The following is a 27,705-nucleotide window of genomic DNA, read 5'->3' as shown; positions in this document are numbered from 1 at the left end:
TATTTTTTTATTGAAAATTTTACAAATTTTATTAAAACAAAAACATACAGAGGGGTTTTAATATAAAATTTCTATAACTTGTACTAACATTTATCTTTTAAGAACTACAAGTCTTTCTATCCATGGATCGCTTAAACAGAATGTTAATGTTAATGCCATCTTGTTGATTTATTGTTATAATAAACAAATACAGTACTTATGTACCGTATGCTGAATGTGTATATCCGTCTTGTGTCTTATCTTTCCATTCCAACAATAATTTACAGAAAAATATGGCATATTTTATAGATGGTCTGAATTGCGATTAATTACGATTAATGAATTTTTAAGCTGTGATTAACGTGATTAAAAATCTTAATCGTTTGACAGCCCTAAAAAAACATGAAAATTATCACCACTTACTTTGCCAAGTAACTAATTACTCTTAAATTCAAGTAATTGAGTTACTAACGCAATTACTTTTTGGGAGAAGTAATTTTTAACTGTAATTAATTACTTTTTTAAAGTAAGATTAACAACATTGCCCAAAACTAATTTTTAACTTGTTATTGTCTCGGCATCATCATGAAAAAATTGTTCGTTGACGAAATATTTTCGTTATCGTCATCGTTGACGAAAACAACACTGGTCTCCCAAAACTAATTTTTAACTTGTTATCGTCTCGTCATCGTCATGAAAAAAGTATTACTAAACGAAATATTTTCATTATTGTCATTGTTGACGAAAATAACACTGGTGTCAGAAAAAAACTCAAATGTCTTGTTTTATTTGGCTAGAAACAAAAATCCTCAAAAAGGTCTTGGTCAACAAATCGACAGAAAATCAAGTTTTTGTCCAAAAAAAATTGTCCCAAAAAAAAAAAACACAAAAATTTGTGTGCATTCTATTTTCATGTCAGCGAGCTTGGTTGACCTTTGTCCTTTGTGCTCAGAGTTTCTCTGAGGCTGCGGCGCTTCCTCCGCCAGGCTCGGACCATCCTGTAGACTTGGACGAGCTGGACCTCAACCTTTACTTTAACCTGGGTGGAGTCAAGGCGGCACTGGCAGAAGTCCGGGACAGGATCGAAGACGTTAGGACGGGCGGCGGCGGTGGTGGCTCCAGAGGATCCCTAGCCTCCGGTGAGTGACGGCGGAAGCTGCGCCTCTGCAGCCGTTCACGCGGCGTGTGATGCACTGTAGGAGTGGGAACCTCTTGGTACCTCATGATACGATACGTGATACAAAGCTCACAATAACGATGATCTGACGATATAGCGATACAACGATTTTCGATACATTGGTCAGGAAATCATTCTAGAATATTCTACAAAAAAACTAATAAACAGAAAAAGTAAAGCTAAAATGTGATAACAGCATGTTGTAATGAGGACTTTATCACATAAAGATGTCAACTATATCACGTTTTAATGAGAAATTTATAATGTGAAATTTTTCTTAGAACGTGAAATTCAATGCATTTTATTGTGAAATTTGTCATGTTAAAACGTCAAATTCCTCATGTTAAAAGGTCCAATATGTAGTGTTAAAACGTCAGTTTTCTCGTGTTAAAATACCAAATTTATTGTGTTATGAAATAAAATTTCTCCTGTTAAAATACCAATAATAACATGAAATTTAGCGGGTAAGAATTCTGAGTTAATCATGTTAAAATGTTCAATTTCACGTAATATGATAAATGTATCATTCTAAAACACCTAGTGTATCACAATGTAACACAAAATAGAGCGTGTTAAACTATAAAATTAATGAATAAATAAATACATTCTGCCATGTTGATATATATTGCATTTACAGGTAGTCCCAGGTTTATGAATGAGTTCCGTGACAGGACAGAAGATGTTAGGACGGGCGGCGGTGGTGGCGCCAGAGGATCCCTAACCTCCGGTGAGTGACGCCGGAAGCTGCGCCTCTGCAGCCGTTCACGCGCCGTGTGTTGCACTGTAGGAGTGGGAACCTCTTGGTACCTCACGATACGATACGCGATACAAAGCTCACGATAATGATGATCTGACGATATAACGATACGATTTTCGATACATTGGTCAGGAACTCATTCTAGGATATTCTACAAAAAAAAACAACTAATAAACAGAAAAACAAGCTTCTGCTGTGAATTGGAATGAGTTTATCACTAGTAGACGTTCGTTCATTCGCTGCCACCCTCCCGTTTCAAATGGATTGAACGTCTATGGCCGTCAGTGGCAGCCAATGCCAGGCAATGAGTAATTTTGGGCCATTTATGGTCATTTACCTGTTGATTTTCAGTTACTACCTGTTGATTTGGGGGTATTTTATGGGTCACTTGCTGTTTATTTTGCGTTACAGAACAGGAAGTGACCTGGGAATCACCCAAATGAATAAGCAGTGACTCAAACTCAACAGGAAATGACCTGTAAATGCCCTAAAATGAAAAGCAAGTGGCCTGTAAATGCCCCGAAAATCGGACCGAATGACTGTGAATGCTTGGTTTTGAATGAACGAACGTTCCCAGTAGGAGCGGGAACCTCTTGGTACCTCACGATACGATACGGTTTGCGATACAAAGCTCATGATAATGATGATCCGACGATACAACGATAATCGACATTGGTCAGGAAATCATTCTAGGATATTCTAAAAACAACTAATAAACAGAAAAAACAAGCTTCCGCTGTGAATTGGAATGAGTTTATCACTAGTAGACGTCCAATCCATTTGAAGTGGGAGGGTGGCAGCGAATGAACATTCGTTCATTTGCTGCCATCCCTCTCACTTCAAACGGATTGAACGTCTATGGCCGTCAGTAGCAGCCAATGCCAGGCAATGAGGTAATTTTGGGCCATTTAAGGTCATTTACCTGTTGAATTTTAGTTACTTCCTGTTGATTTTGTGGTATTTTACGGGTCACTTCCTGTTCATTTTGTGTTAGAGAGCTGGGAATCACCCAAATGAATAGGCAGTGACTCAAACTCAACAGGAAATGACCTGGAAATGTCCTAAAATGCAGTGGCGCCTCCAGAAATTTTTCATAGGGGTGGCCAGATGGGGCCACTTAAAATCTTGGGGTGGCACACCAAAACTAAAAGCCATAATTTCAGGTTTTTATTATATTATGACTAGGGCTGTCAAACGATTAAAATTTTTAATCGAGTTAATTACAGCTTAAAAAGTAATTAATCGTAATTAATCGCAATTAATCGCAATTCAAACCATCTCTAAAATATGCCATATTTTTCTGTAAATTATTGTTGGAATGGAAGGATAAGACACACGACGGATATATACATACAACATACTGTACATAAGTACTGTATTTGTTTATTGTAACAATAAATCCACAAATGGCATTAACATTCTTTCTGTTAAAGTGATCCACGGATAGAAAGACTTGTAGTTCTTAAACGATAAATGTTATAGTTACAAGTTATAGTAATTTTATATTAAAACCCCTCTTCATGTTTTCGTTTTAATAAAATTTGTAAAATTTTCAATCAAAAGTAGAGTTAATATAATAATAAGAAGAATAAAAATAACAATCATAAAAATAGAGTGACCAAAGTCTAAGTTTTACATGTATTTTGCATAGCTATTTTGATATGGAATGCCAGTTCATTTTGCATTGTTGTTTAACTGTGTGTCAGAATAGGGCCTCATTCTATAGACTGAAGTGCTTTTCTTTTTGTGAACATTATTTTTTTGGGGAGAGATAGGAATATTATTTTTGTTGTGCTTTCACTAAATGATACTTACAGTGGGGAGAACAAGTATTTGATACACTGCCAATGGGTTTTCCCAATACTTGTTCTCCCCACTGTATGTTTGTTGTGAAGGAGTTGCCAATAAACGGCGCGGTCCAAAGAACGCCTGTGTCCACTCGCCTCTACTGTATAACATATATCTGTACATATCATACCCAAAATACAACAAGAGACACATAATTGCCACTAAAAGAAAGAAAACTTACCAAAATATGTGTGGAGCACAAATAGCAATTTGCATTGCATTGTGAATACAGCATAAACGTCTCACAACTACTAATTCTCCCACGTTTAGAAGAAATAACATGAGTATGGAACGGCGCTGCCCCCAAGCGGCCGGTGGCATTCTCTTCACTCTTAATGTCCATAAACGGCCTCATTGTAATCTGTTTGAGGCAATATACGAGATAGTCATTCACCTAAGCGCCAGCAGAGGGCGGCAAAACTCCATAACAACAAGTGAGCATTTCAGTGTACTGTCATTTAAATCTGTCTGAGCGGGACATCTGCGTTAATTGCGTCAAATATTTTAACGTGATTAATTTAAATATTAATTAACGCCCGTTAACGCGATAATTTTGACAGCCCGAATTATTACAGTAAAAAGGTCAGGGGAAAACTATCAGAGAACACGGCTACTGATATACTTTGGTGTATTGTGTAATATTTGATGTAACTAATGATTTCATGCAGGGGTCCCCAACCTTTTTTGCATCACGGACCGGTGTGATTTGGGTCTTTTTCATGGACCGGTGTTCTGACAAATTTTGCAACCCATCAAAAACTGCAACTATGCGGTTCTGCGCATGCGCGTAACATTAAAAATGGCCGCGACTGCAGCGATTCCAAATGAAACACTACAAACTTTCTTTAAAGAAAGGAATATTAACTTACGTTTGATAGTGGATGGACAAACGTTCTCCTCAGACCCATCCTGCCATAGTAGCTGCACACCGCTCTCTCACCGTTAATGCCTTCGTCGTGTCGTTAAGCATGAATGAAGAAGCCCTCTTTTGCAAGGTTTTCAGTGTTCTCGTAGCGCTGTCAGGATATTCTGGAATGACTTTAATTGTCTCAAATGTACGTTTAAGGTCGCCGTCATTTGCGATCTCTACAAGCTGATCCTCCTGTTGCACAGACATGCTCGAATCACTCGGTTTATTCACAAATGGGTCACGAATCCACTCCTTCGCAGTTCGTGGGTCTTCGAGGTTGTAGGCTCATCTTTTGGCTAGTCAGGTGCCCTTTTTCGCCGTAAAAAATCTCTCCAAAGATGTCTGTTTTCCAGTCATTTTCGCTTGTGTGGGGAAACAAATGTGCTGCGCCCAGGGCCTAGCCATACGTTATTATGGAGGACAAACGCACATAGATATATTATATATACAAAACAAGATGTACTGCTTGCAGTCCAATCAATGGATTTCTATGACGACATTCTAATCTATACTGTAGTATTATATCTAGTGTAGACAGGGATACTGATGTGTGAAGCAGGGGCACAGGCCAAAGTTAATTCGGCCAGAATGCGGTCGTTAATAAAATATTGCTTCTGTGCGGCCCGGTAGCAAATGCCGACAGATGGGGACCCCTGATCTAATGTGCATAGTCCATAATCCATAGTCCATAGTCCTGGCTGTGCATTTGGGATGAAATGCATAACTGATCCTACAACAATCTAACGATATACTGGCAAGTGGAGTGGCCAGTGAGGTGGCCAACAAATTTATAGGGGTGGCTGTGGCCACCCTTGGCCACACCCTGGTGGCGCCCTTGCTAAAATGAACATCAAGTGACCTATAAATTCTCTTAAAATCTGACAGAATGGCTGTTAATGCTCTGGTTTCGAATGAACCAACGTTCCCAGTCTAAATAGATTGGGTGTCGAGCACCGTCAAGGTAGCCTTAGAGTTAACTGAGACACTATTATGGTGGAAGATTTTTGGTAGCAACTTGTTGGTTCCTTTTTTTAAAAAAAAAAAATTTGATATATTTTTTTTTAAAGACATTGACACCTTTTTAAAATGATATCTCGATTCTTGTAGGAGCATATCGATAACCTTTTGGGATACAAAGTATCACGATATATCACCATTTCGATATGTTGTCACACCACTAGTTCCCAGTCTAAATGGATTGGGCGTCGAGCACCATCATTGGCAGTTTTATTTATTTATTTATTATGTTTTTTAAATTGACACCTTTTTAAAACGATATATCGATTCTTGACAGGAGCATATCGATAACCTTTCGGGATACAAAGTATCACGATATATCACATACCTTTCAACCCGAGGCCGTTGGCAAGCTTACAAATAGTGACGCATGCCCTTACAAATTGGTGACTAATCTTACAACGTTCTATATAGCGTGCAATATGAAACAAAAATAAAACTCTAAATATGAAACAAAAATAATATGAATGTATTGGTAATATTGTAACATATAACCTGGTGCAATCAAAGAACAATCAATATCTTCAGCTACATCATGATTACTAAAATTTAACAGTGACTTTTGTTATAATTGTATGTAGCACTTTTGGCAATTTCTATCATGTCTTGATGGCTGCACTTCATGGCACGACAACTCGCAATTCAGATTGACTTGAAGGTAGTCCGTTCGTGTGTCCAATTATAAATTAAAAAGGTCAGTTGATAAAATTAACTTACCAATGCAATGTTTGAGTCAGGGAACATTTCTTTTGCTAATTCTGAGAAGTGATCAGCAATAGTTGCGGGCAAATTGTGTTCGGCAACAAATTGGCAGAATGAAATCTCCGCTTTCGTCAATTTACATTCTGCAGACTTCATCTTTAATGGCCAGTGTTTTTAATCTTACTTTTAAAAAGTAATTAATTAGTTACAAATTACTTCTCCCAAAAAGTAATTGAGTTAGTAACTCAGTTACCTGAAGGTAAGAGTAGTTACTTGGCAAAGTAACTGGTGTTACCTTTCATGTTTTTTTTTCATTAAAAAAAAAACAAAAAAAAACTGTAACCTTTGCTATGTTTGGAAATCGTTTAATGTTGTGAATCAGCTGTTAAAGTTTTTAAAATTGCTACCGTTTTTGCATCCTGCGGCTTATAGTGCAGTGCGGCTTTTGTTGATTCATATGGGTTAATAGGTCACACTTTATTTTTTCAGTGGCGTCATAAGACCGTCAAAAGACCGTCATAATTATGACATGACACTATATGGTCATTACTGAATGCTTATGACTAGGGCTGTCAAACGATTAAAAATTTTAATCGAGTTAATCACAGCTTAAAAATTAATTAATCGTAATTTATCGCAATTCAAACCATCTCTAAAATACGCCATATTTTTCTGTAAACTATTGTTGGAATGGAAAGATAAGACACAAGACGGATATATACATACAACATACTGTACATAAGTACTGTATTTGTTTATTATAACAAAAAATCCACAAACGGCATTATTAACATTCTTTCTGTTAAAGTGATCCACGGATAGAAAGACTTGTAGTTCTTAAAAGATAAATGTTATCGTTACAAGTTATAGTAATTTTATATTAAAACCCCTCTTCATGTTTTTGTTTTAATAAAATTTGTAAAATTTTCAATCAAAAGTAGAGTTAATAATAATAATAATAATAATAACAATAAGAAGAATAGAGTGACCAAAGTCTGAGTAAGTTGCCGGTTCAAGCCAGTTCACTTTGCATTGTTGTTTAACTGTATGAAAATAGGGCCTCGTTACTACAGACTAAAGTGCTTTTCTTTTTGTGATTTTTTTTTTTTTTTTTTTTTTTTTTTTTTTGAGAGAGACAGGAATATTATTTTTGTTGTGCTTTCACTAAATGACACTTATGTTTGTTGTGAAGGAGTTGCTGAAGCTTTTGCCACTAAACGGCGCGGTCCAAAGAATGCCTGTGTCCACTCACCTTTATAACATATAGATCTCTGTACATATCTTAGCCCAAATACAACAAGAGACAAATAATTGCCACTAAAAGAAAGAAAACTTGCAGAAATATGTGTAGAGCACAAATAGCACGATGTAACAGCATAAATGTCTCACAACTACTAATTGTCCCACAAGTACAAGGAATAACATTAGCATGGAACGGCGCTGCCCCCAAGCGGCCGGTGGCATTCTCTTCACTCTTAATGTCCATAAACGGCGTCATTGTAATCTGTTTGAGGCAATGCGTGAGCGGGTCATTCGGTGCATGCATTAATTGCGTCAAATTTTAATGTGATTAATTTAAAAAATTAACGCCCGTTAACGCGATAATTTTGACAGCCCTACTTATGACCGATGTCATTAAGTGTCATCCGGCAAATTATGTCACTAACTCAGTACTTCTCAAATAGTGGGGTGCGGGGGGTGCAGAGCGATGCCAAGGGTGTCGCATGTGACCTCGGGGAACATGCTTTTTTTGCCATACTAGAATAAAGTGTACTTGCACATCCACTCATTGGGTGGCAGTGGTGCTCTCATTGTCAGAGTGCAGGCAGTATTTTTTAACCAAGCAAGAGCACACAGTAAAGAGATATGAAGAGCTGTGTGCCGTTTTCGAAAGCCGTTTTCCAGCCGGACTCACGCAGCGACCCACTGTCTTCTCCGGTTCTAAGGTGTCCACCCGAGAAGTGCCATTTTCGGCTTGGGATCGTCACGACGACCGCCCTCACCTACGGTTCTTCCTCAGCCGCCGAGAATGTGCTTTTTTCGGGCCGTTTGGCTTTTGGCTTTGACTTTTAATACAGTGAGAGATGAGGAAAGACTACTGTTTACGGTGTCTAAAAATTATCATAGTGGACAGCCAGAAGCCAAATCAATTAAGACGCCACTTAAAGACATTAGACCTAAATCTCATTGATAAGACACTTGATTGTTTTTCAGCGAAAACGTGCCGAATATTGCCAACAATCGTCTCGCTTTGTCGGTGTTATATCAGTAAACCAGTGAGCACTGTTAGCATGCTCAGTGAGAAATAACCCCGCACCATTGCAAAGGAGGTGATACTGTGAGCAGCGAAAATAAAAACTGTCCTTCTGTCCAAAGACTTTTTTTTTTCTTTCCTTCTATTCATTTTTTTTTCGGTCAAATTTTTTGGCATATTGTCCTCATGAGTTAATGTTTCTAATCAGTTTGAATTTGTTATTATTTACTGATTTTATTACATTTTATTTTTCAGTATCAAATGGTCAAACATGTACCTTGAGTGTATTTTTACAGTTTGGATTTGTTTTTTGTTTTTGTTTTTTTAATTCAGGCAAATTAATGCACGTTAAGTCTTCTCTGTTACAAACAAAACGATGTTTGTAAAGTTGTACTTTATTATAATTTTATCTATGTTTCTTTTTTAATAGAAAAAAAGGACACGATGTTAGGCAGAGACGTATTATAGACAAATGATATTATTTACAGTGGCAGCCGAGAGTTTGGGTGGGGCGCGAAACATTTATGTCTTCCTTTGGGGGGCAGGGGGCGTAACAGAAAATAATTGAGAAGCACTGCACTAACTCCATTTATGTCCATCTTGGATCTTTTGCATCCATTCAAAATTTAGATAAATTGCCGGATAACACTAAATGACATCTGTTGTAAGCATTCCTTAATGCTCTTGACAGTGTCATGTCATAATTATGATTGTCTAATGACAGTATTATGGCTCCACTGTCAAATAAAGTGTTACCAAATACAATGACTAATAATTAATATATCAACTGGAACAGTAACTGAAGAAATAATTAGCACAGAAGATGAATTTTGATTGTTATTTACATCTGTAGTGCTGCAATGATTACTAGGAGGCATGTTGGACAACAACGGAGTTGACAGCAGGTGGCAGCAGAGGTTGACTGTCTCCCCCAAGGGAGCAGTGATAGCTAAATGAAGCTTATTGAAGAACTGAAGCTTTGCAGCCAATTAGTTCAAAGCTTTATGGTGGTTCATTTGGTTTTATGACAATCGTATAATGCCGCTGTGTTGCCGGTTAGTATCTTTTGTTGTAAATATCCCATAATACAGTGAGGACAGATGCAGCTTAAAGTCCAGTGCGGCTTATCTATGAACAAATGCCGTTTTCGTGCCAAATTTGGTGGGTGCCGGCTTATAGTCAGGCGCGCCTTATAGTGCAAAAATCACGATAGTTCCCTTCTTTCTACTTTCGACATGTTAAAGTTTTAAAACTGTTTAATCATTTAAAGATAGATTCCAGTCCAGATTTTGCCGATTTAGGAGTATTTTAGATAAAAAGTTACTTAAGTTCGCTAGGAAGGTTCACTACAACAGAGCCTTTCTGAGAAGTCTATTGCTTCAGAATGGCGGCTGTTTATTACCGCTGCCGTCTGTCATTTTGCATGTAGTTCTACAAGCATTTGATATCTAGGCGTAGATTGTTGGCTGTCGGCTACACAGTCAGGAAATATTGGAGCCACCTAGCCTAGCATCGCGTTTGCTACAGCGTCACAACAATCTCTCAGTGTCACTGACTTTTTTCGCGTCATCCAACCAACGTAGTAACGCATCGTAACGCAAATTGTCTCATTGCCGAAACGGCGACAAAATCCGAACGGAGGAGAAAAAAAAAACGTAATGCACGAAAAACGTATAGATTTAAACGTACGGCGTACACATTTAAAAATCAGTGCTCACTCGTACAAAATAACGCCGAAACCGTACAACTTGACAGGTATGATATCACCATTTCGATATTTTGTCACAACCCTATGTTGCAGTGTCGTCGGGTGAACAGATGATGGCGGCGGAGAGCATGGTCAGCTTGAGAGGAAGCACCAATAGCCTGAGGGGAAACCAGTGGGGCCGCAGAGGTGAATTGGAATCTTTTCATCTCCTAAATCCTACTGAGACTGATGCCAGTTTCCTGTTTCCTTTCAGAAATGAAAAAGTTGAAGCCAGTTTCTGGTGAGTATGCCTATAAGCTGATTTTAAGGGGGCGCCAGGGGGGCCAGTCCCCCCCTAGTGTCCGAAAAGTGTCATTGCATGAAATTGACTTTCCTATATATATAAAAGTTGTAAATCAATAAAACTGCAACAAAAATGAATGAAATGAGCAAAAAATATATTTTTATAATGGGCCAAAATTATTTTTCGAACAGATCATTTGACTTTGATGGTCATTTGCTTTGCATATAATCCCCCCCCCCCCAAAAAAAAAAACAACAACAAAAAACGGGAGGGCAATTTTATTTTTCAAATGATTTTTTTCTTTGATTGAATTTTTTTTTTGGGGGGATTGAAGCAACTTTTTTTGTTATTGAATGATTTAGACATCATGGTCATACAATAATATGGCCCAAACACAAAAAGGATTGCTTCAATCAAAGAAAACTTTCAATGAAAAATGAAGTGTTCAAATGCAAATTTTTCAATCTCAAATATTTTTTCCCATTCAAAAATGTTTTCTATGATTGATTTTTTTTTTTGATTGAAGTGATTTTTCTTTTTGAAAATATATATTTTTTGTAGCAACTCATTTTTTGATTGAATAATAAAGACAAAAACGTCCTTGCCAAAATGAGGCCCAAACACAAATCAAGATTACTTCAATCAAAAAAGTTGCTTCAATCAAAAAAAAAAAACTTGACCCTGATCAAAAAAAAAATTCAAAGAAAAATAGCTTTCAAATGCATTTTTTTTGAGTTTCAAATTTATTTTTGCATTTAAACACACTTATTTTTGATTGAAGTGACTTTTTTTGATAGAAAATATTAGAGATGTCCCGATCCGATATTTGTATCGGATTGGACGCCGATATGGGCAAAAAAAATGCGCATCGGTATCGGATCGGAACACGGGAAAAATTCCGATCCAGACTTCCGATCCAGTTTTTTTTTAACGTTTTCCAGCGCACCGATTTACATAATCCATTCCAGTTTTTGCTTCGGTTTCCCTAAAATCCGGTTCGCATTTTACGACATACGTTCAACACACTACATTTACATTACAGTCTCCCAATTTACCGAGAGACTTTATCGGTAAAAATGTCAGCTGTGTGGGCTCATTTCACCTTAAAGGACGACAAAGACGAAGAGGCAGAGAGCAACATATGCCGCAATAAAGTCAAGCGTAGTGGTAAAGCTGCAAGAAGTTTTAATACAACCAACCTAATCAAGCATTTAGTGAAATACCACCACAAACAATATCAGGAGTATGTTAAGAAAACCGAAGACAAAAAGAAAGGTCCTACGCAACTAACACTGGCAGAACCTTTTTCTATGCGTGACAAACTGGCACTCGACAGTCCCAAAGCCCAGGGAATAACAAGAGTCATTGCTGAAGAATTCATTCTGGATGATGAGCCATTATCTCACGTGAGTAAAGACGCACCATCCAACACGTGATTCGGCCGTGGAAGATTCGAGAACGATTCACAAACATCCAAATTCCGATTATTGAAATATGTCAAGTAAAGCGGAGCTAATACACAGCGCGGTCTTCGGGACGCAATGAGAAACTGACAGCATTGCCTCCCGAAAGTAAGCATAACTTGTCTTAGACCCGGGTAATGCCAATGCTCAACTCACGGCTTTAGCTCAACTCATGCCGCTGGATTAAAAACACAAGAATACCTGACTGCTGCTGACAGCTGCTACAAACTACGTCGACGTGGTTTTACTGGAGATAATAGATATCATATGTATATAGAACCAAATGCTACACGACAGACTCGACTGCGTTAGCAACATTGAAGAATTGAAAACCAGATGCGTTAGTAAACAGCCGCCATCTTAAAGCAGAAGACTTCCCTAGTAGGCTGTTGTGAACCTTCCAAGCGAACCTAATTAACTTTTTATCTAAAATACTCCTAAATCGGCAAAATCTTGACTTGAATCTATCTTCAAAACAGTTTTAAAACTTTCACATGTCGAAAGTAGACAGAAGGGAAATTACGGAATAACGGGAGCAATTTTAACAACTTTAACAGTTGATTCGCAAAATGAAATGAATGTAGTTTAAAGCTGCTGATACAGAATGGGGAGTTGAGTATTTTATTTACTGTTTTAAAATGTTAACTTGACACTGAAATAGTCGTTTATTTAAACCTGAGAGGCTTTTTATACAATTTTTGTAACTAATGCACGAAACATTAAAAGCATCTAATAGCTTGGGGGATTTGTTGGATTTTCCACTGATTGTTGGTGTATTTTGCTTTTTTTTTTAAGACAGTTAACAATATTATTTTCACGTTTTACTTACTGACTATGCCATTTCTGTTTGTTATTTATAATGGTTTGTGTTTGTCACTGAATAAACAGGTCAGTTTCTTGTTACCAACCGTTGTGTGTTATTCAAACTCACCTAATTCAGCTGGCTAGTTGTTATCAAGAGTACTAAAACCTTTTTCCAACATGAGTCTGACAACTAAATAAGGAGGCTAAATAACTTTAAACTTTAACACATGCTCAGATAGGTCGGTATTGGTATCGTATCGGAAGTGCCAAACAATATCTGTATCGGATCGGAAGTGCAAAAACCTGGATCGGGACATCCCTAGAAAATATATATTTTGAGTGAAGCAACTTTACTTTTTATTAAAGCAACTTTTTTTTTTGATTGAATAATAAAGACACAAATCTACCTCCATATGGCTCCGCCCAGTGGATACAATTTTTGACTGGGGTAACTACATTGGAACGACACTGGCGGGCGTACCATATTCAATGGATGACGATCTTGGCAAAAAGTATAGCTGTCCTAAGCAGCCTGATTTAGAATTCCCCTCAAGAATGATGGGAAACAAAAAAACACTTATTGTCAACTTATTATTGTAAATATTCTTGTAAGTTAATTTTATGGCTGATACTGCGTTTCGAGGTCATCAACATGTTGTGCACCCCTTGCCTCAAATGTCAAACTCCGCCTATGAGTACGCCTGACTTTCAAAGTACTTGAAAAAGTTGAAGTGATTTGCATTCAAAGTGCTTACCTTTGTTGGTCATACAGGTCACAAGAAGGCTCGCGTGTACATGGGTAAGAAAATTAGCCCTTTGGCCACACAATCGTTTGAGAGGTAGCTGCTAACGATGGCGCTATCCTTGCATTTCAGAGGACGTGACTATGAACCCGATGACGGCGTATCCTTTCCTCATCCTGTCAGACGACCGCAAGTGGGTCAAGCGCGGCGAAAAGTTGCAGCATTATCGCAACAGTCCGCAACGATACGACGTGTGGTCGTGTGTCATCGCCAAGGAAGGTTACGCCACCGGACGACACTACTGGGAGGTGCGCCCCTATATGACCTTTCTGTGTGACTGTCTTTTTCCGCCGTGAGAGTTATTGAAGTAAATCTGTGCCATCAAATTTTGAATGTGAATTTCTCAGTCTGAATTTTGAAGGCATTGAAGTTTAGTTGTTAATATTTTTTTTGCGTCTGAATTATTTTTGCTACGTTTTATGATGGATTTGTGTGCAAATGATTTTTTGTGACTCAATTTTTTACCAAATTTTGGGTGACTGATTTTCTACAACAGGGTTTGGTGATTGATAGTTTTGCAACATTTTTTGTGATTTTTTTTTTTTTTTTTTTTTTTTTTTTTGGCAACAAATTTTTGTTGACACAAGTTTTTTTTTTTTTTTTTTTTAAACTGATTTTTTTGGGGTGACTCAATTTTTGGTTGTGGAATTTTAGACGCCTCAATTTTAGGGAAATGAAATTTTTGTGACTCAATCTTAGGTGCCTGATTTTTTTTCAGTACAGAATTTTTGGCAACAAATTTTTGCAGCAGATTTTTTTTTTTGGGGTGGAGCAGTTTTTGGTGACTTTATTTTTGGCTACAGAATTTTGAGCAACTCAATTTTTTTTTTTTTTTTTTTGCAAATGAATTTGAGTCGATTCAGTTTCGGGCAACTGAAATTTTTCAGGACAATTTTTGGCATCAAATTTTTTAAACAGATTTTTGGGGGGGCAGTGGTTTGGTGACTTAATTTTTTTGGCTACAGAATTTTAAGCAAATCAATTTTTGGTAACTAATTTTTTTTTGCGACTATGAATTTTAGTTGACTCAGTTTTTGGTGACTTAATCTTGGGTGATTGATTTTTTTTCAGGACAGTTTGTGGCGACATTTTTGCAGGAATTCGTTTCGCCGACTCCATTTTTGTGACGCAATATTTTGCGACTGATTTTTTTTGGGGGTGGGGACTTAGTTTTTGGCTACAGAATTTTAAGCAAATCAATTTTTGGTAACTTTTTTTTTATGCAAATGAATTTTAGTTGATTCAGTTTCAGACAACTTATTTTTTTCTGACTCAATCTTAGGTGCTTGATTTTTTTTCAGGACAGAATTTTTGGCAACAAATTTTTGAAACACTTTTTTTGGAGGGGGGTGACCTAATTTTTTGTCTACAGAATTTCAAGGAACTCAGTTTTTGGTAACTAATTTTTTTTGCGACTGAATTTTAGTCGACTCTGTTTTAGGCAACTGAAATTTTGTGACTCAATTTTTGGTGACTCAGTCTTGGAAGGTTGATTTTTTTTTTTCAGGACAGGATTTTTTCAGGATTTTTGCGGGGAATTTATTCGTCGACTCCTTTTTGTGTGACTCAATTTTTTGCGACTGTTTTTTTTTTTTTTTGGGGTGGGGGACTTAGTTTTTGGCGACTCAATTTTTGGCTACAGAATTTCAAGCGAGTCAATTTTGGGCAATTGAAATTTTTGCCGCTCAAATTTTGGTGACTCAGTCATGGGCGACTGATTTTTTTTCCAGGATAATTTTTGTTTTATTTGTGACCCAATTTTTTTGCGACTTTTTTTTTTTTGGGGGGGGGTCAATTTTTGGCTACAGAATTTTAAGTGACTCAATTTTAGGCAATTGAAGTTTTTGCCTCTCAATTTTTGGTGACAATATATTTTTTTTGCGACTCCGTGAGTTTTAGTCGACTCAATTTTAGGCAACTGAAATTTTTGTGACTCAATTTTTTGTGACTTAATCTTGGATGATTGATTTTTTTCAGGACAATTTTTGGCGACATTTTTGCGGGGGAATTTTTTCGTCGACTCCATTTTTTGTGACTCCATTTTTTGCGACTGTTTTTTTTTTTGGGGTTGGGGGACTTAGTTATTGGTGACTCAATTTTTTGCTATAGAATTTCAAGCGACTCAATTTTGGGCAATTGAAATTTTTGCCGCTCAAATTTTGGTGACTGAGTGAGTCATGGGCGACTGATTTTTTTTTTTTTTCCAGGATAATTTTTGTAAATTTTATTTGTGACTCAAATTTTTTGCGACTTTTTTTTTTGGGGCGGGGGTGCAATTTTTGGCGAGATAATTTTAAGCGACTCAATTTTAGGCAATTGAAATTTTTGTCTCTCAATTTTTGGTGACTATATATTTTTTTTGCGACTCCGTGAGTTTTAGTCGACTCAATTTTAGGCAACTGAAATTTTTGTGACTCAATTTTTTGTGACTTAATCTTGAGTGATTGATTTTTTTCAGGACAATTTTTGGCGACATTTTTGAGGGGAATTTTTTCGTCGACTCCATTTTTTGTGACTCAATTTTTTGCGACTGATTTTTTTTTTGGGTGGGGGACTTAGTTTTTGGGGACTCAGTTTTTGGCAATTGAAATTTTTGCCGCTCAAATTTTGGTGACTGATTTTTTTTTTCCTGGACATGTTTTTTTGTCTGCTCGATTTTTTGGGACTCAATTTTTTTGCGAATTTTTTTTAGAAGGGGGGGGGCAATTTTTGGCTACAGAATTTTAGGCGACTCAATTTTAGGCAATTGAAATTTTTGCTACTCAATTTTTTGTGACTTAATTTTTTTTTCCGACTGCGTGAATTTTAGTCGAATCAATTTTAGGCAACTGAATTTTTTTATTCTTGCACTAAGTTGTTTTAATGGCTCAATTTTTGCGACAAAGTTTTAATTCTAACTAAATTTTGTTATAAATTCATTTTCAAACTCTGATGGAACAGATTTACTTCCATATGAGAGAGACCTTGTTTGTGCCTACAAGTGCATTTGAGTATTGCTGGTAATACCTGTTGATGCTACGTGCTCAGGTGGTTGTGGGTGAGAACAAGGACTGGAAGTTGGGCGTGGCGACTGAGTCGGCACAGAAGAAAGGCCTATTCGACATGAGCCCGGCCAACGGCTATTTCGCCCTCTGGTGGAGCAGCGGCCAATTACGAGCTCTCACCGCGCCGCCACTCACTAAGGTCCTGCTTTTCTTTACATTGTTCAAAAATGAAACATTCATTTTGACAACACGTTTACTTGACTCCTCCTTCAGGTGAAGACGCCGCTCAGGCTACGGCAAGTGGGCATCTTCCTGGAAGTGGAAACAGGCCAAGTGTCCTTCTACAACACTAAAACGAGTAGTGAGATATTTAGTTTCCACTGCGGCGGATTCACCGAGCAAATGTTCCCGCTGTTTGGCACCGGAGACAAGGAAATTCCGCTCGTCATCCACACCTGAAGCCTGGCTCGGAAAACGTCATTGTGATTGGCTGAGACCCCAACACCGTGTGCTGGGGATATGTTTTCCAGAAGTGGATACGAAAAGTTGCTAAAATCTCAAAGAAAAATCCCTTTGTCGTGAGCCGTAAATGAATGCCGACAGTCGTTGCGCAAATGATACTGGAAGAACATCATCGGAAATGTCATCGCAGGGAACTCGAAATGTTCCTACGCAACTGATTGAAATGAAGTCGGTGGGTGGGTCTTCGTATTTTTTTTTTTACCCTCTTGTGTTTTCTTGGAACTCTTTCACTGCTATTAACAGCAACAGACGTCATTGAAAGCTGTTGACGTCTGTCGCCGTCAGTGGCAGCCAACGAGTTAATTTATGAATTGACAATAAAGCCGTTCCAAATGTAAGTTTATGGATCTGTTATCTTAGTTCATACAAACATAACCCTTTCATCCAAGAATTATACAGTGGCACCATAAGCGAATTTTAACTGCTCGTTAACACTTAATTTCTAATCAGCCAATCACATGGCGGCAACTCAGTGCATTTAGCCATGTAGACATGGTTTAAGACAATCTCCTGCAGTTCTAACCGAGCATCAGTATGGGGAAGAAAGGTGATTTGAGTGACTTTGAACGCGGCATGGTTGTTGGTGCCAGAAGGGCTGGTCTGAGTATTTCAGAAACTGCTGATCTACTGGGATTTTCACGCACAACCATCTCTAGGGTTTACAGAGAATGGTCCGAAGAAGAAAAAATATCCAGTGAGCGGCAGTTCTGTGGGCGGAAATGCCTTGTTGATGCCAGAGGTCAGAGGAAAATGGCCAGAGTGGTTCGAGCTGATAGAAAGGCAACAGTGACTCAAATAACCACCCGTTACAACCAAGGTAAGCAGAAGATCATCTCTGGACGCACAGTATGTCGAACTTTGAGGCAGATCGGCTACAGCATGTTGAAATTCGCCTCTCCACACAAGCCGCACGGAAACAGCGACAGCTGAACAAAATGCCGCTCTGCCGATGCTGCCTCCGCGCGCGCCAACCGGGAAGGCGGAACTTCGCACGTCCACCTCTGATATTAACCCTTTGTACTGACTCCATGTTCCAGAAGTTTGAAAAAGACTCGCCGAAAGCAGGTTGACAATTTATTCGTCGAAAATAGTCAAAAACAAGGCAAAAACAGACGACGGAGGGACAATTCTGGATCCAAAACAAGGCTACATGTTTCCGAGCAGCAAAATCTGTCTTATCTCAGTGTCCAGTGTTTAAGTCTTTGGGCCGGCCGAAGGTGTGTCCGGGCGTTGCTTTGGGATCATCCGTCTCTGGCCGGTTTCGGGCTGTTTAGGTGGATGGGATGTGGTTGCCACAGTGACCGCTGGTCTTGACGTCACAAGCGCCTGCTATCAACTTTGTTATCCGGGCTGGCACTACTTGTTTTAGGACAAAGCGCGCTGGTCTTTGTCCTTTTTTGTTTGTCGGGAGGACTGATTGCCAGAGTTGGTGCGTCAATCTTGCTCGCGGCGCGCACGTTTGGGCTTCTGTGATAAGATGGCGTTGTGTATCTATTCTGTTTCTTTAAACTATGGTGTGCTATTTATTTTACATTAGGTGTGTTAGAGTAGTGCAGTCCTACAGTGAATATGAGAAATGATAACATTCCCTGATTGATTATATTACGTGTGTTCGAGTAATGCAAACAGTTAGACGGTGCCTACGAGAAACGGTACCATTTTTTCCTTTTCCCCCTCATGAGCGCCGATAAGGTGATTAACTTTACTGTGTCAAGGGCACTGAGTGAAGTCTGCCTAAACTATAGTTAGATGAATGTGTTAGACTAATGCAAACAATAATATGGTGTGTGCGAGAACGGTACGTTTTCCCTTCAAGCAGCAGAAGACCACGCCGGGTGCCACTCCTTTCAGCTAAGAACAGGAAACTGAGGCTACAATTTGCACAAGCTCATCGAAATTGGACAATAGAAGATTGGAAAAACGTTGCCCGGTCTGATGATCCTCGATTTCTGCTGCAACATTCAGATGGTAGGGTCAGAATTTGGCGTCAACAACATGAAAGCATGGATCCATCCTGCCTTGTATCAACGGTTCAGGCTGGTGGTGGTGTAATGGTGTGGGGAATATTTTCTTGGCACTCTTTGGGCCCTTTGGTACCAATTGAGCATCGTTGGAACGCCACAGCCTGAGTATTGTTGCTGAACATGTCCATCCCTTTATGAGCACAATGTACCCAACTTCTGATGGCTACTTTCAGCAGGATAATGCGCCATGTCATAAAGCTGGAATCATCTCAGACTAGTTTCTTGAACATGACAATGAGTTCACTGTACTCAAATGGCCTCCACAGTCACCAGATGTCAATCCAATAGAGCATCTTTGGGATGTGGTGGAACGGGAGATTCGCATCATGGATGTGCAGCCGACAAATCTGCGCCAACTGTGTGATGCCATCATGTCAATATGGACCAAACTCTCTGAGGAATGCTTCCAGCACCTTGTTGAATCTATGCCACGAAGAATTGAGGCAGTTCTGAAGGCAAAAGGTGGTCCAACCCGTTACTAGCATGGTGTACCTAATAAAGTGGCCGGTGAGTGTATATATATATATATATATATATATATACAGCCAAGACTGAAGCAGCAGTTTCTGCTCTTGCACTTCTCTTTAAAAAAAACTGCTGTATTTTAAGCCAAAACAACCGTTGTGCTTGATAGAACAGTATGTCTATATGCTGCCATAGCAGATTCATGCCGCATGCAGCCCCCGAACTATTTTTAATTTGTCCGTTTTACCCTGGAAACTCCCGTTTACAGACGTCGCGCAACCGCTTTTGTTTCAACCCAGCCATAAAACGAAGGAAATTCATGATACTCATTATTCAAAATCTCATTTTTAGCATATAATCAGGGGTGCACATAATTTTTTTGCCCAGGTTCTCAGAGGAGGACCTGGAGATGTGACTTGGTCCTCATTGAGCTTGAGAGCCGACCCGCCTGATGCGATAAATTTATGACAAGCTTTACTTAGAGCCAATTAACTTTAATTAATTATATTAACAATTAATGCTTGATTAACATCAACTGGCACAACAAAATTGCCATTACTTTGAAGTGAAATGTAAAGAAATAAGAAGCACCAATTCAAAATAAAGGGCATTATGCGGTTCCCACATTAACTCCAAGCCTTTTTAAAAGTGTGATATCCTCCTCATAAGACCTCGTTGAACATGCATGTTTAGCTTTGTAAAATGCGAGCAAAAACACGTTTGTCAGTGCATGTCGCTGTTCATTACCTTTATTCTGCCACTTGTCCATAGGGCGAGTGGGGTCCTGTTTGACATCGATAGTTTGCTTAATTGCCACATGCTCTGTTTTTCGTGCTTTTCAAAGTTTGGATGGCTGAAATTCTTTGACCCTACATAAAATGCGCTGCTCTTATCAGTGACATTGGGATTCTCACGGCACATTTTGTACCGCATTTCCCTGCGAGCATCATTTGCTTCTAGCCATGGTACCTCCTGTAGCCACTTTTCAGCAAAAGTCCTTTTTTTTTTTTTGGTAGCTCCGGTGACGTCTCTGTCGTCTGTCTGTCTTTTGACGGGGGTGGGGGAACGCGGAAGTAATTTAGTGATGGCCAAATGAAGCCTCATGAAGCAATGAAGCTTTGCAGCCAATTGTTTTGCACATGTAGCAAAGCTTCATGGTGCTTCATTTACCCTATGGCGCCATCAAGTGGTCTAGAAGCCCAAGAGGTCAACATTGTTAAGAATTTAATGGCTATTTGCTTAAGACAAAGATATGAATGTGCTTGTGTTAGTAATTTAGTATGTGTAAAAAATACAACAAGTGCTAAGGGTAATTTGTTATTCATTTTTATTTAGAAATAATAGCATTCCCACAGTGGCTGGCTTTAAACAGTTTCTTTTTTTTTGGAAAATATTTCACCAGCTTTAGAAAATATTCTTTCACAAGGCACAGATGAAGCTGGGGTGCAGAGAAATGTGAGTGCCAGTTTATATAAATTTGGGTAGGTATTCTTTTGTGCCTCCCAGTACACTAATGGATTGTTCATTCTGTTGATGTTTGGTTCAGATAGGTACACACACACACACACTCACATTTATAGTATTTAAAGTAGTTTTTCTCCCTTACCTTATTGAAAGCAATCAAATCAAAATGTTCCCATACAGGGGAGGATCGCTCTTTTCGCGCAGGTTCCATCGCAAGCAAAGGACAAGGCTCGAAAAAAGATTGCACTGGTTGCACTGTTGCGCACAGATGTAACAAGTACAGGAGCCCGAAATCCACAAAATGTGAGATAACAGGCGATCGCCATTGCGTTTTGCAACCAATTTATACCGTAGTCTGTCCTGTTTTTGCAATGTGCGCCAAACGTTGGATCACTTCCGAAGCACTCACGAGATTCAGCCGCCGCCGGCGAGGCTTCCCACGTCATCATTTCCGGGTTTTGCCGAAATGAAGCGCGCCTCGCTACAAGCTTCGTGGAAACCCCCCTCCCATTACTCGACACAAGCTTCGGAACCTCGGCTCATTTCGCCCCATCACTAAAGTAATTACTCAATGTGGCCTGCCTCCTCAAAATTCTGAGAAGTTATTTTCTCGTGTCCGCCGCAAATACAGTGGTCAGCCATCGGTACGCAAAAGCGTATGGAAGCCGTTGAGGGCCAGCGCATTTGTCTACGTCCAGTACGCATGCGCGCATGCGGACCACTTATGTGCACCCCTGCATATAATCATTAATTGATGTCTGATATTTCGTTTAAAAAATAATAATAATAATAATATTTTTTAAATTATTCACTCACATATTTTAAACTTTTAAACAAATTACGTCACAATGAAAAATTTGCCGTCTGTAAAAAAGTCACGGATATCTACCTCATAACTATCGCTTAATTGTATTTTTTTTTTTTTTTGTTACTGTCGCATTTTGTCCAATATGTTGGATAATAAATATTGGATCCAAACAAAGAAAAATTGAAGAAAAAAAAAACGTATAAAAGGGTAAATATATGAAAAACTCTCGACCTCTCCTTGATGTCTGCGATTTCTGCATCACGAACCTTGTTATACTACCATGTTTCACCCATAAAATCACCCAAAAATCCAGATGTGGCCATTCACAGCTGTGTCTTGACACTCAGTGATACATGTGACATCGTGTTTTTGGATCGAAACAAAGTAAGTACGCAACAATATCTCTATATCATGGCGTCTGTAATTGTTCTCTTGCGTGCTCTCGCCTCAAGATAGGGTTTTGCTGTTTAAAAAAATTTGTTTTTTTTTTTTAAAAGTGCCCACCTGTTCAAAATTGTTCTTCCCCCAGAAAATTGAGATTTTAAGCTTTCCAATGATGTATCACACATGCATATCGGACAATTTTGAAAGTTAGCCAAATTGGGGGTCTCAGAGCGGAACTTCAAGTCACCTGAGTGTTTTCCGCCATATATATATATATATATATAAAAGTTGTAAAGCAATAAAACAACAAAAATGAATAAAATGAACAAAAAATATATTTTTATAATGGGTCAAAATTATTTTTCAAACAGATCATGTGACTAGTGCCTTAGACGTTAGTTGCTTTGTATATAATTAAAAAAAAAAAAAATTAAGGGAGGGCAATTTTATTTTTCAAATGATTTCTTTGATTGAAAATAACTTTTTTGGGGGATTAAATGATTTAGACACAATTGTTCTACCCATAATATGGCCCAAACACAAAAAAGATTGCTTCAATCATAAAAAAAAAAAAAAAACTTTTAATGAAAAATTAAGTGTTCAAATGCAAATTTCAAAAAATCTCAAATATTTTTTCGTGTTCAAAAACGTTTTTTTTTTTTTTTTTTTTTTTTTTTTTGATTGAAGTGATTTTTCTTTTTGGAAAAAAAAAATTTTTTTTGAAGCAACTCATTTTTTGAATGAATAATAAAGACAAAAACGTCGTACCCATAATATGGCCCAAACACAAAAAGGATTGCTTTAATCAAAACTTTTTCAATGAAAAATTAAGAGTTCAAATGCAAATTTAAAAAAAAATCTCAAATATTTTTTCGCCTTCAAAAATGTTTTTTTTTTTTTTTTCTTTTTGAAAATATGCATTTTTTTGAAGCAACTTATTTTTTGAATGAATAATAAAGACCAAAACGTCCTACCCATAATATGGCCCAAACACAAAAAGAATTGCTTCAATGAAAGAAAACTTTTTTAATGAAAAATAAAGTGTTCAAATGCGAATTTAAAAAAATTTCAAATATTTTTTCGCATTCAAAAACGTTTTTTTTTTTTTTATTGCAGTGATTTTTCTTTTTGAAAATATATCTTTTTGAATGAATAATGAAGACAAAAACGTCCTAACCATGATATGGCCCAAACACAAAAAGGATTGCTTCAATAAAAAAACAAAACTTTCAATGAAAAATGAAGTGTTCAAATGCAAATTTCAAAAAAATCTCAAATATTTTTTCACATTCAAAAACGTTTTCTATTTTTTCTTTTTTTTTTTCTTTTTTTTGCAATGAAGTCATTTTTTGGGGGAAATTTTTTTTTTTTTTTTGAAGCAACTTATTTTTTGATTGAATAATAAGGACAAAAAAAGCCTAACCAAAATTTGGCCCAAACATAAATCAACATCAATCAAAAAAGTTGCTTCAATCGAAAAAAAACTTGACTCCAATCAAAAAAAAAAAAAAAATTCAAAGAAAAATAGCTTTCACGTGCATTTTTTTTTATTTCAAATGTATTTTTGCATTCAAACACATTTTTTTTTTTTATTTGAAGCAACTTTTTTTTGATTGAATAAGAAAGACACAAATCTACCTCCATATGGCTCCGCCCAGGGGATACAATTTTGACTGGGGTAACTACACTGGCACGACACCGGCAGACTTGCCTAAGCGATTTAGAATTCCCCTCAAGAATGATGTGAAACAAAAAACTGTCATTGTCAACTTATTATTAGAAATATTCTTGTAAGTTATTTTTTTTGCTGACACTGCGTTTCAGGGTCATCAACATGTCCCTGCCCCCCCTGCCCCAAAAGTCAAACTCCGCCTATGAGTGGCACCTCTACTTATGGATGTCTACATGCGGAATTTTCAGGTTACGGTAGGCCTCAACGTGACAATATTACCTCTTGTTATGAAAGGCAAAAATATGAGTTTACTGAATGTAAGATAACTATAGCTGCTCTGCCATTGGCTACTGCCTAGCATTTTCCTGCCATCCAATTGGCTAAGAGGAGCCTCTACTGCATGTGTGTGTATCCAAGCGTCCATGGCCATGAAGCGTTCCGACTAGGGCTGCAGCTATTGAATATTTTAGTGGTCGATTAATCGATGAACTAATTTGTTGGAATAATCGGATAAGGAACATAAAAAATTAAAATACCTAAGCTGAGCCTCAAATGGTATAAAAAATAAAAATAAAAAATGAGGATCTATGTACAACAAAAGAACAATTGGCTAACTTACATAGCAAAAATCCGCTAGCTTAAATGCTATAAAACACTTTTTTTTTTAAATGCTCTAAACAAATGGTTAAGACACATAGTCCCACAAAAAAGGCTAAATATACTTATAAACTATTTTACGAATGCATTAAAAAACATTTAGCTCAAACAAAAACTTAGCTTATGTTGGTCTTAACAGGGAGCAGCTGGATTCAGCCATGTGAAATGAGGCAGAATAGTGGGCAGTGTATCCACCCAAATCAATAAAACTAAATGCAAACACTTTCAAAACAAACCATTACAAAGGTACTTTAATTAAACGAATACTAGAAGCAGCAAAGTTTAATTCGAATGTTTTTTTCTAATCGAATACTCGAGTTGATCGATTAATCGTTGCAGCATTAGTTCCGACAGCTTAACGTAGGTGTTTATTTATTTATTTTTACATAATGCAAAACTCTCATTTTATGTTTATTGTGTCATAATTTTAACATGTATTTGTTCCATATTTTGATGCATTTTTATGCATGATAAGAGATGTCTTAATTTTAGGGGGCTTGGAACAGATTAGGGCATTTACATGTAAAAAGTGTCTCTACTTACAGAATTTTCAGTTTAAGAAACTACTTCTAGAACCAATTTCGTAAACAGAGGTACCAGTGCTACTTAGAATTTCATGATTTTGAGTATTTCAGAATTTTGAAATATCTTTCCTCAAAAAAAAAACAATAATAATAATGGATGCAAGTCAACTCATGCATCTGCAGGTTCCATGAGAAAAAAAAACAGGATTTAGCAAGGGTTATATACAGTAGGGCAAATAAGTATTAAGTCAACCACTAATTGTGCAAGTTCTCCCACTTGAAAATATTAGAGAGGCCTGTAATTGTCAACATGGGTAAACCTCAACCACGTGAGACAAAATGTGGGGGAAAAAAACAAAATCACATTGTTTCATTTTTAAAGAATTTATTTGCAAATCATGGTGGAAAATAAGTATTTGGTCAATACCAAAAGTTCATCTCAATACTTTGTTATGTACCCTTTGTTGGCAATAACCGAGGCCAAACGTTTTTTATAACTCTTCACAAGCGTTTCACACACTGTTGCTGGTATTTTGGGCCATTCCTCCATGCAGATCTCCTCTAGAGCAGTGATGTTTTGGGGCCGTTGTTGGGCAACACGGACTTTCAACTCCCTCCACAGATTTTCTATGGGGTTGAGATCTGGAAACTGGCTAGGCCACTCCTGGACCTTGAAATGCTTCTTATGAAGCCACTCCTTTGTTGCCCTGGCTGTGTGTTTGGGATCATTATCATGCTGAAAGACCCAGCCACATCTTATCTTCATTGCCCTTGTTGATGGAAGGAGATTTTCACTCAAAATCTCTCGATACATGGCCCCGTTCATTCTTTCCTTTACACAGGTCCTGGTCCCTTTGCAGAAAAACAGCCCCAAAGCATGATGTTTCCACCCCCATGCTTCACAGTGGGTATGGTGTTCTTCAGATATAATTCAGTATTCTTTCTCCTCTAAACACGAGAACCTGTGTTTCCACCAAAAAGCTTTATTTCTGTTTAATCTGACCATAACACATTCTCCCAGTCCTCTTCTTGATCATCCAAATGCTCTCTAGCGGACCGCAGACAGGCCTGGACATGTACTTTCTTCGGCAGTGGGACACGTCTTGCAGTGCAGGATTTGAGTCCCTGGCGGCGCATTGTGTTACTGATAGTAGCCTTTGTTACTGTGGTCCCAGCTCTCTGTTGGTCATTTACTAATCACTAGGTCACCCCATGTGGTTCTGGGATTTTTGCTCACCGTTCTTGTTATCATTTTGACGCCACGGGGTGAGATCTTGCATGGAGCCCCAGATCGAGGGAGATTATCAGTGGTAATGTATGTCTTCCATTTCCTAATAATTGCTCCCACAGTTGATTTCTTTACACCATGCGTTTTACCTATTGCAGATTCAGTCTTCCCAGCCTGGTGCAGGTCTACAATTTTGTCTCTGGTGTCCTTCGACAGCTCTTTGGTCTTGGCCACAGTGGAGTTTGGAGTGTGACTGATTGAGGTTGTGGACAGGTGTCTTTTGTATCAATGATGAGTTAAAAAAGGTGCCACTAATACAGGTAACGAGTGGAGCCTCGTTAGACCTCTTTGACAGCCAGAAATCTTGCTTGTTTGTAGGTGACCAAATACTTATTTTCCACTCCAATTTGGAAATAAATTCTTTAAAAATCAAACAATGCGGCCGTGGCGCAGTTGGTAGCTGGAGTTGTCCTTGGACCGACAGGTCAATGGTTCGATTCCCGGCTACGACTGCCCACAGTCGAAGTGCCCTTGGGCAAGTCACTGAACCCTGATTTGCCTCCAATGGGTTGACAGCGCCTTGCATGGCAGCAGCCCCACTGGTGTGTGAATGTGTGCATGAATGGGTAAATGTGTGCTAATGTAAAGCGCTTTGGGCATGGTAACCATGCAGATAAATGCGCTATATAAGTACTGTCCATTTACCATTTTCTGTCCCCCCCCCCCACATTCTGTCTCTCATGGTTGAGGTTTACCCATGTTGAGAATTACAGGCCTGTCTAATCTTTACAAGTAGGAAAACTTGCACAATTGGTGGTTGACTAAATACTTATTTACCCCATTGTAGATATTAGAGTGCTTATTACATTTTTCTTTACAAATTTGAAAAAAAAAGTTTCATTAAGACCTTATTTTTTTAATTTTGTGATTCTCTGACAATTGCTTCATATTGCAGGCAATAAAGGGCTAACCCTTACAAGGGCATTTATTCATTGCTATTGATGGCGCTAGATGTCCAATTCATAATTGTTTGTCCAAATAATTATTTCACCTGTTGATAACCCCCCCCCTTAAAATATTGAAAACATGGCCAAGTTCCTTGTTTTGACCATACCAGCGATCAAAAAACATTGATGGCTGATTTCATAAGTATTTTTACCATTGTCCATTTTTAACTGCACTCATCCAGGTCAGGGTTGCTTTTAGTGGTGGCAGAACCTATTCCGACAGACTACAAAGATGCAAAAACTAAAGGACGGACCATCGTT

The 27,705-nt window shown here is 38.0% G+C and overlaps 1 protein-coding gene across 1 annotated transcript in view; it reads left to right on the top strand.

The window, feature by feature from the left end:
* The window catches only part of LOC130904548 (E3 ubiquitin/ISG15 ligase TRIM25), a 49,163-nt gene extending 31,490 nt beyond the window's left edge, over positions 1–17,673 (top strand). Inside the window, exons 7-14 of the mRNA XM_057817385.1 lie at positions 932–1,118; positions 1,794–1,883; positions 10,446–10,538; positions 10,606–10,632; positions 13,675–13,701; positions 13,778–13,953; positions 16,733–16,888; positions 16,963–17,673. Coding sequence (XP_057673368.1) covers positions 932–1,118; positions 1,794–1,883; positions 10,446–10,538; positions 10,606–10,632; positions 13,675–13,701; positions 13,778–13,953; positions 16,733–16,888; positions 16,963–17,148 — 942 coding nt within the window. The 3' untranslated portion in view covers positions 17,149–17,673. The remainder of the gene's footprint in view (positions 1–931; positions 1,119–1,793; positions 1,884–10,445; positions 10,539–10,605; positions 10,633–13,674; positions 13,702–13,777; positions 13,954–16,732; positions 16,889–16,962) is intronic.
* The last annotated feature ends 10,032 nt before the right edge of the window (positions 17,674–27,705 follow it).

This window comes from Corythoichthys intestinalis, chromosome 16 (assembly GCF_030265065.1).
Source record: "Corythoichthys intestinalis isolate RoL2023-P3 chromosome 16, ASM3026506v1, whole genome shotgun sequence".
Taxonomy (NCBI): Eukaryota; Metazoa; Chordata; class Actinopteri; order Syngnathiformes; family Syngnathidae; genus Corythoichthys; species Corythoichthys intestinalis.
The sequence above is the reverse complement of the archived record's forward strand: the minus strand, read 5'-3'. Positions and strand labels throughout refer to the sequence as shown.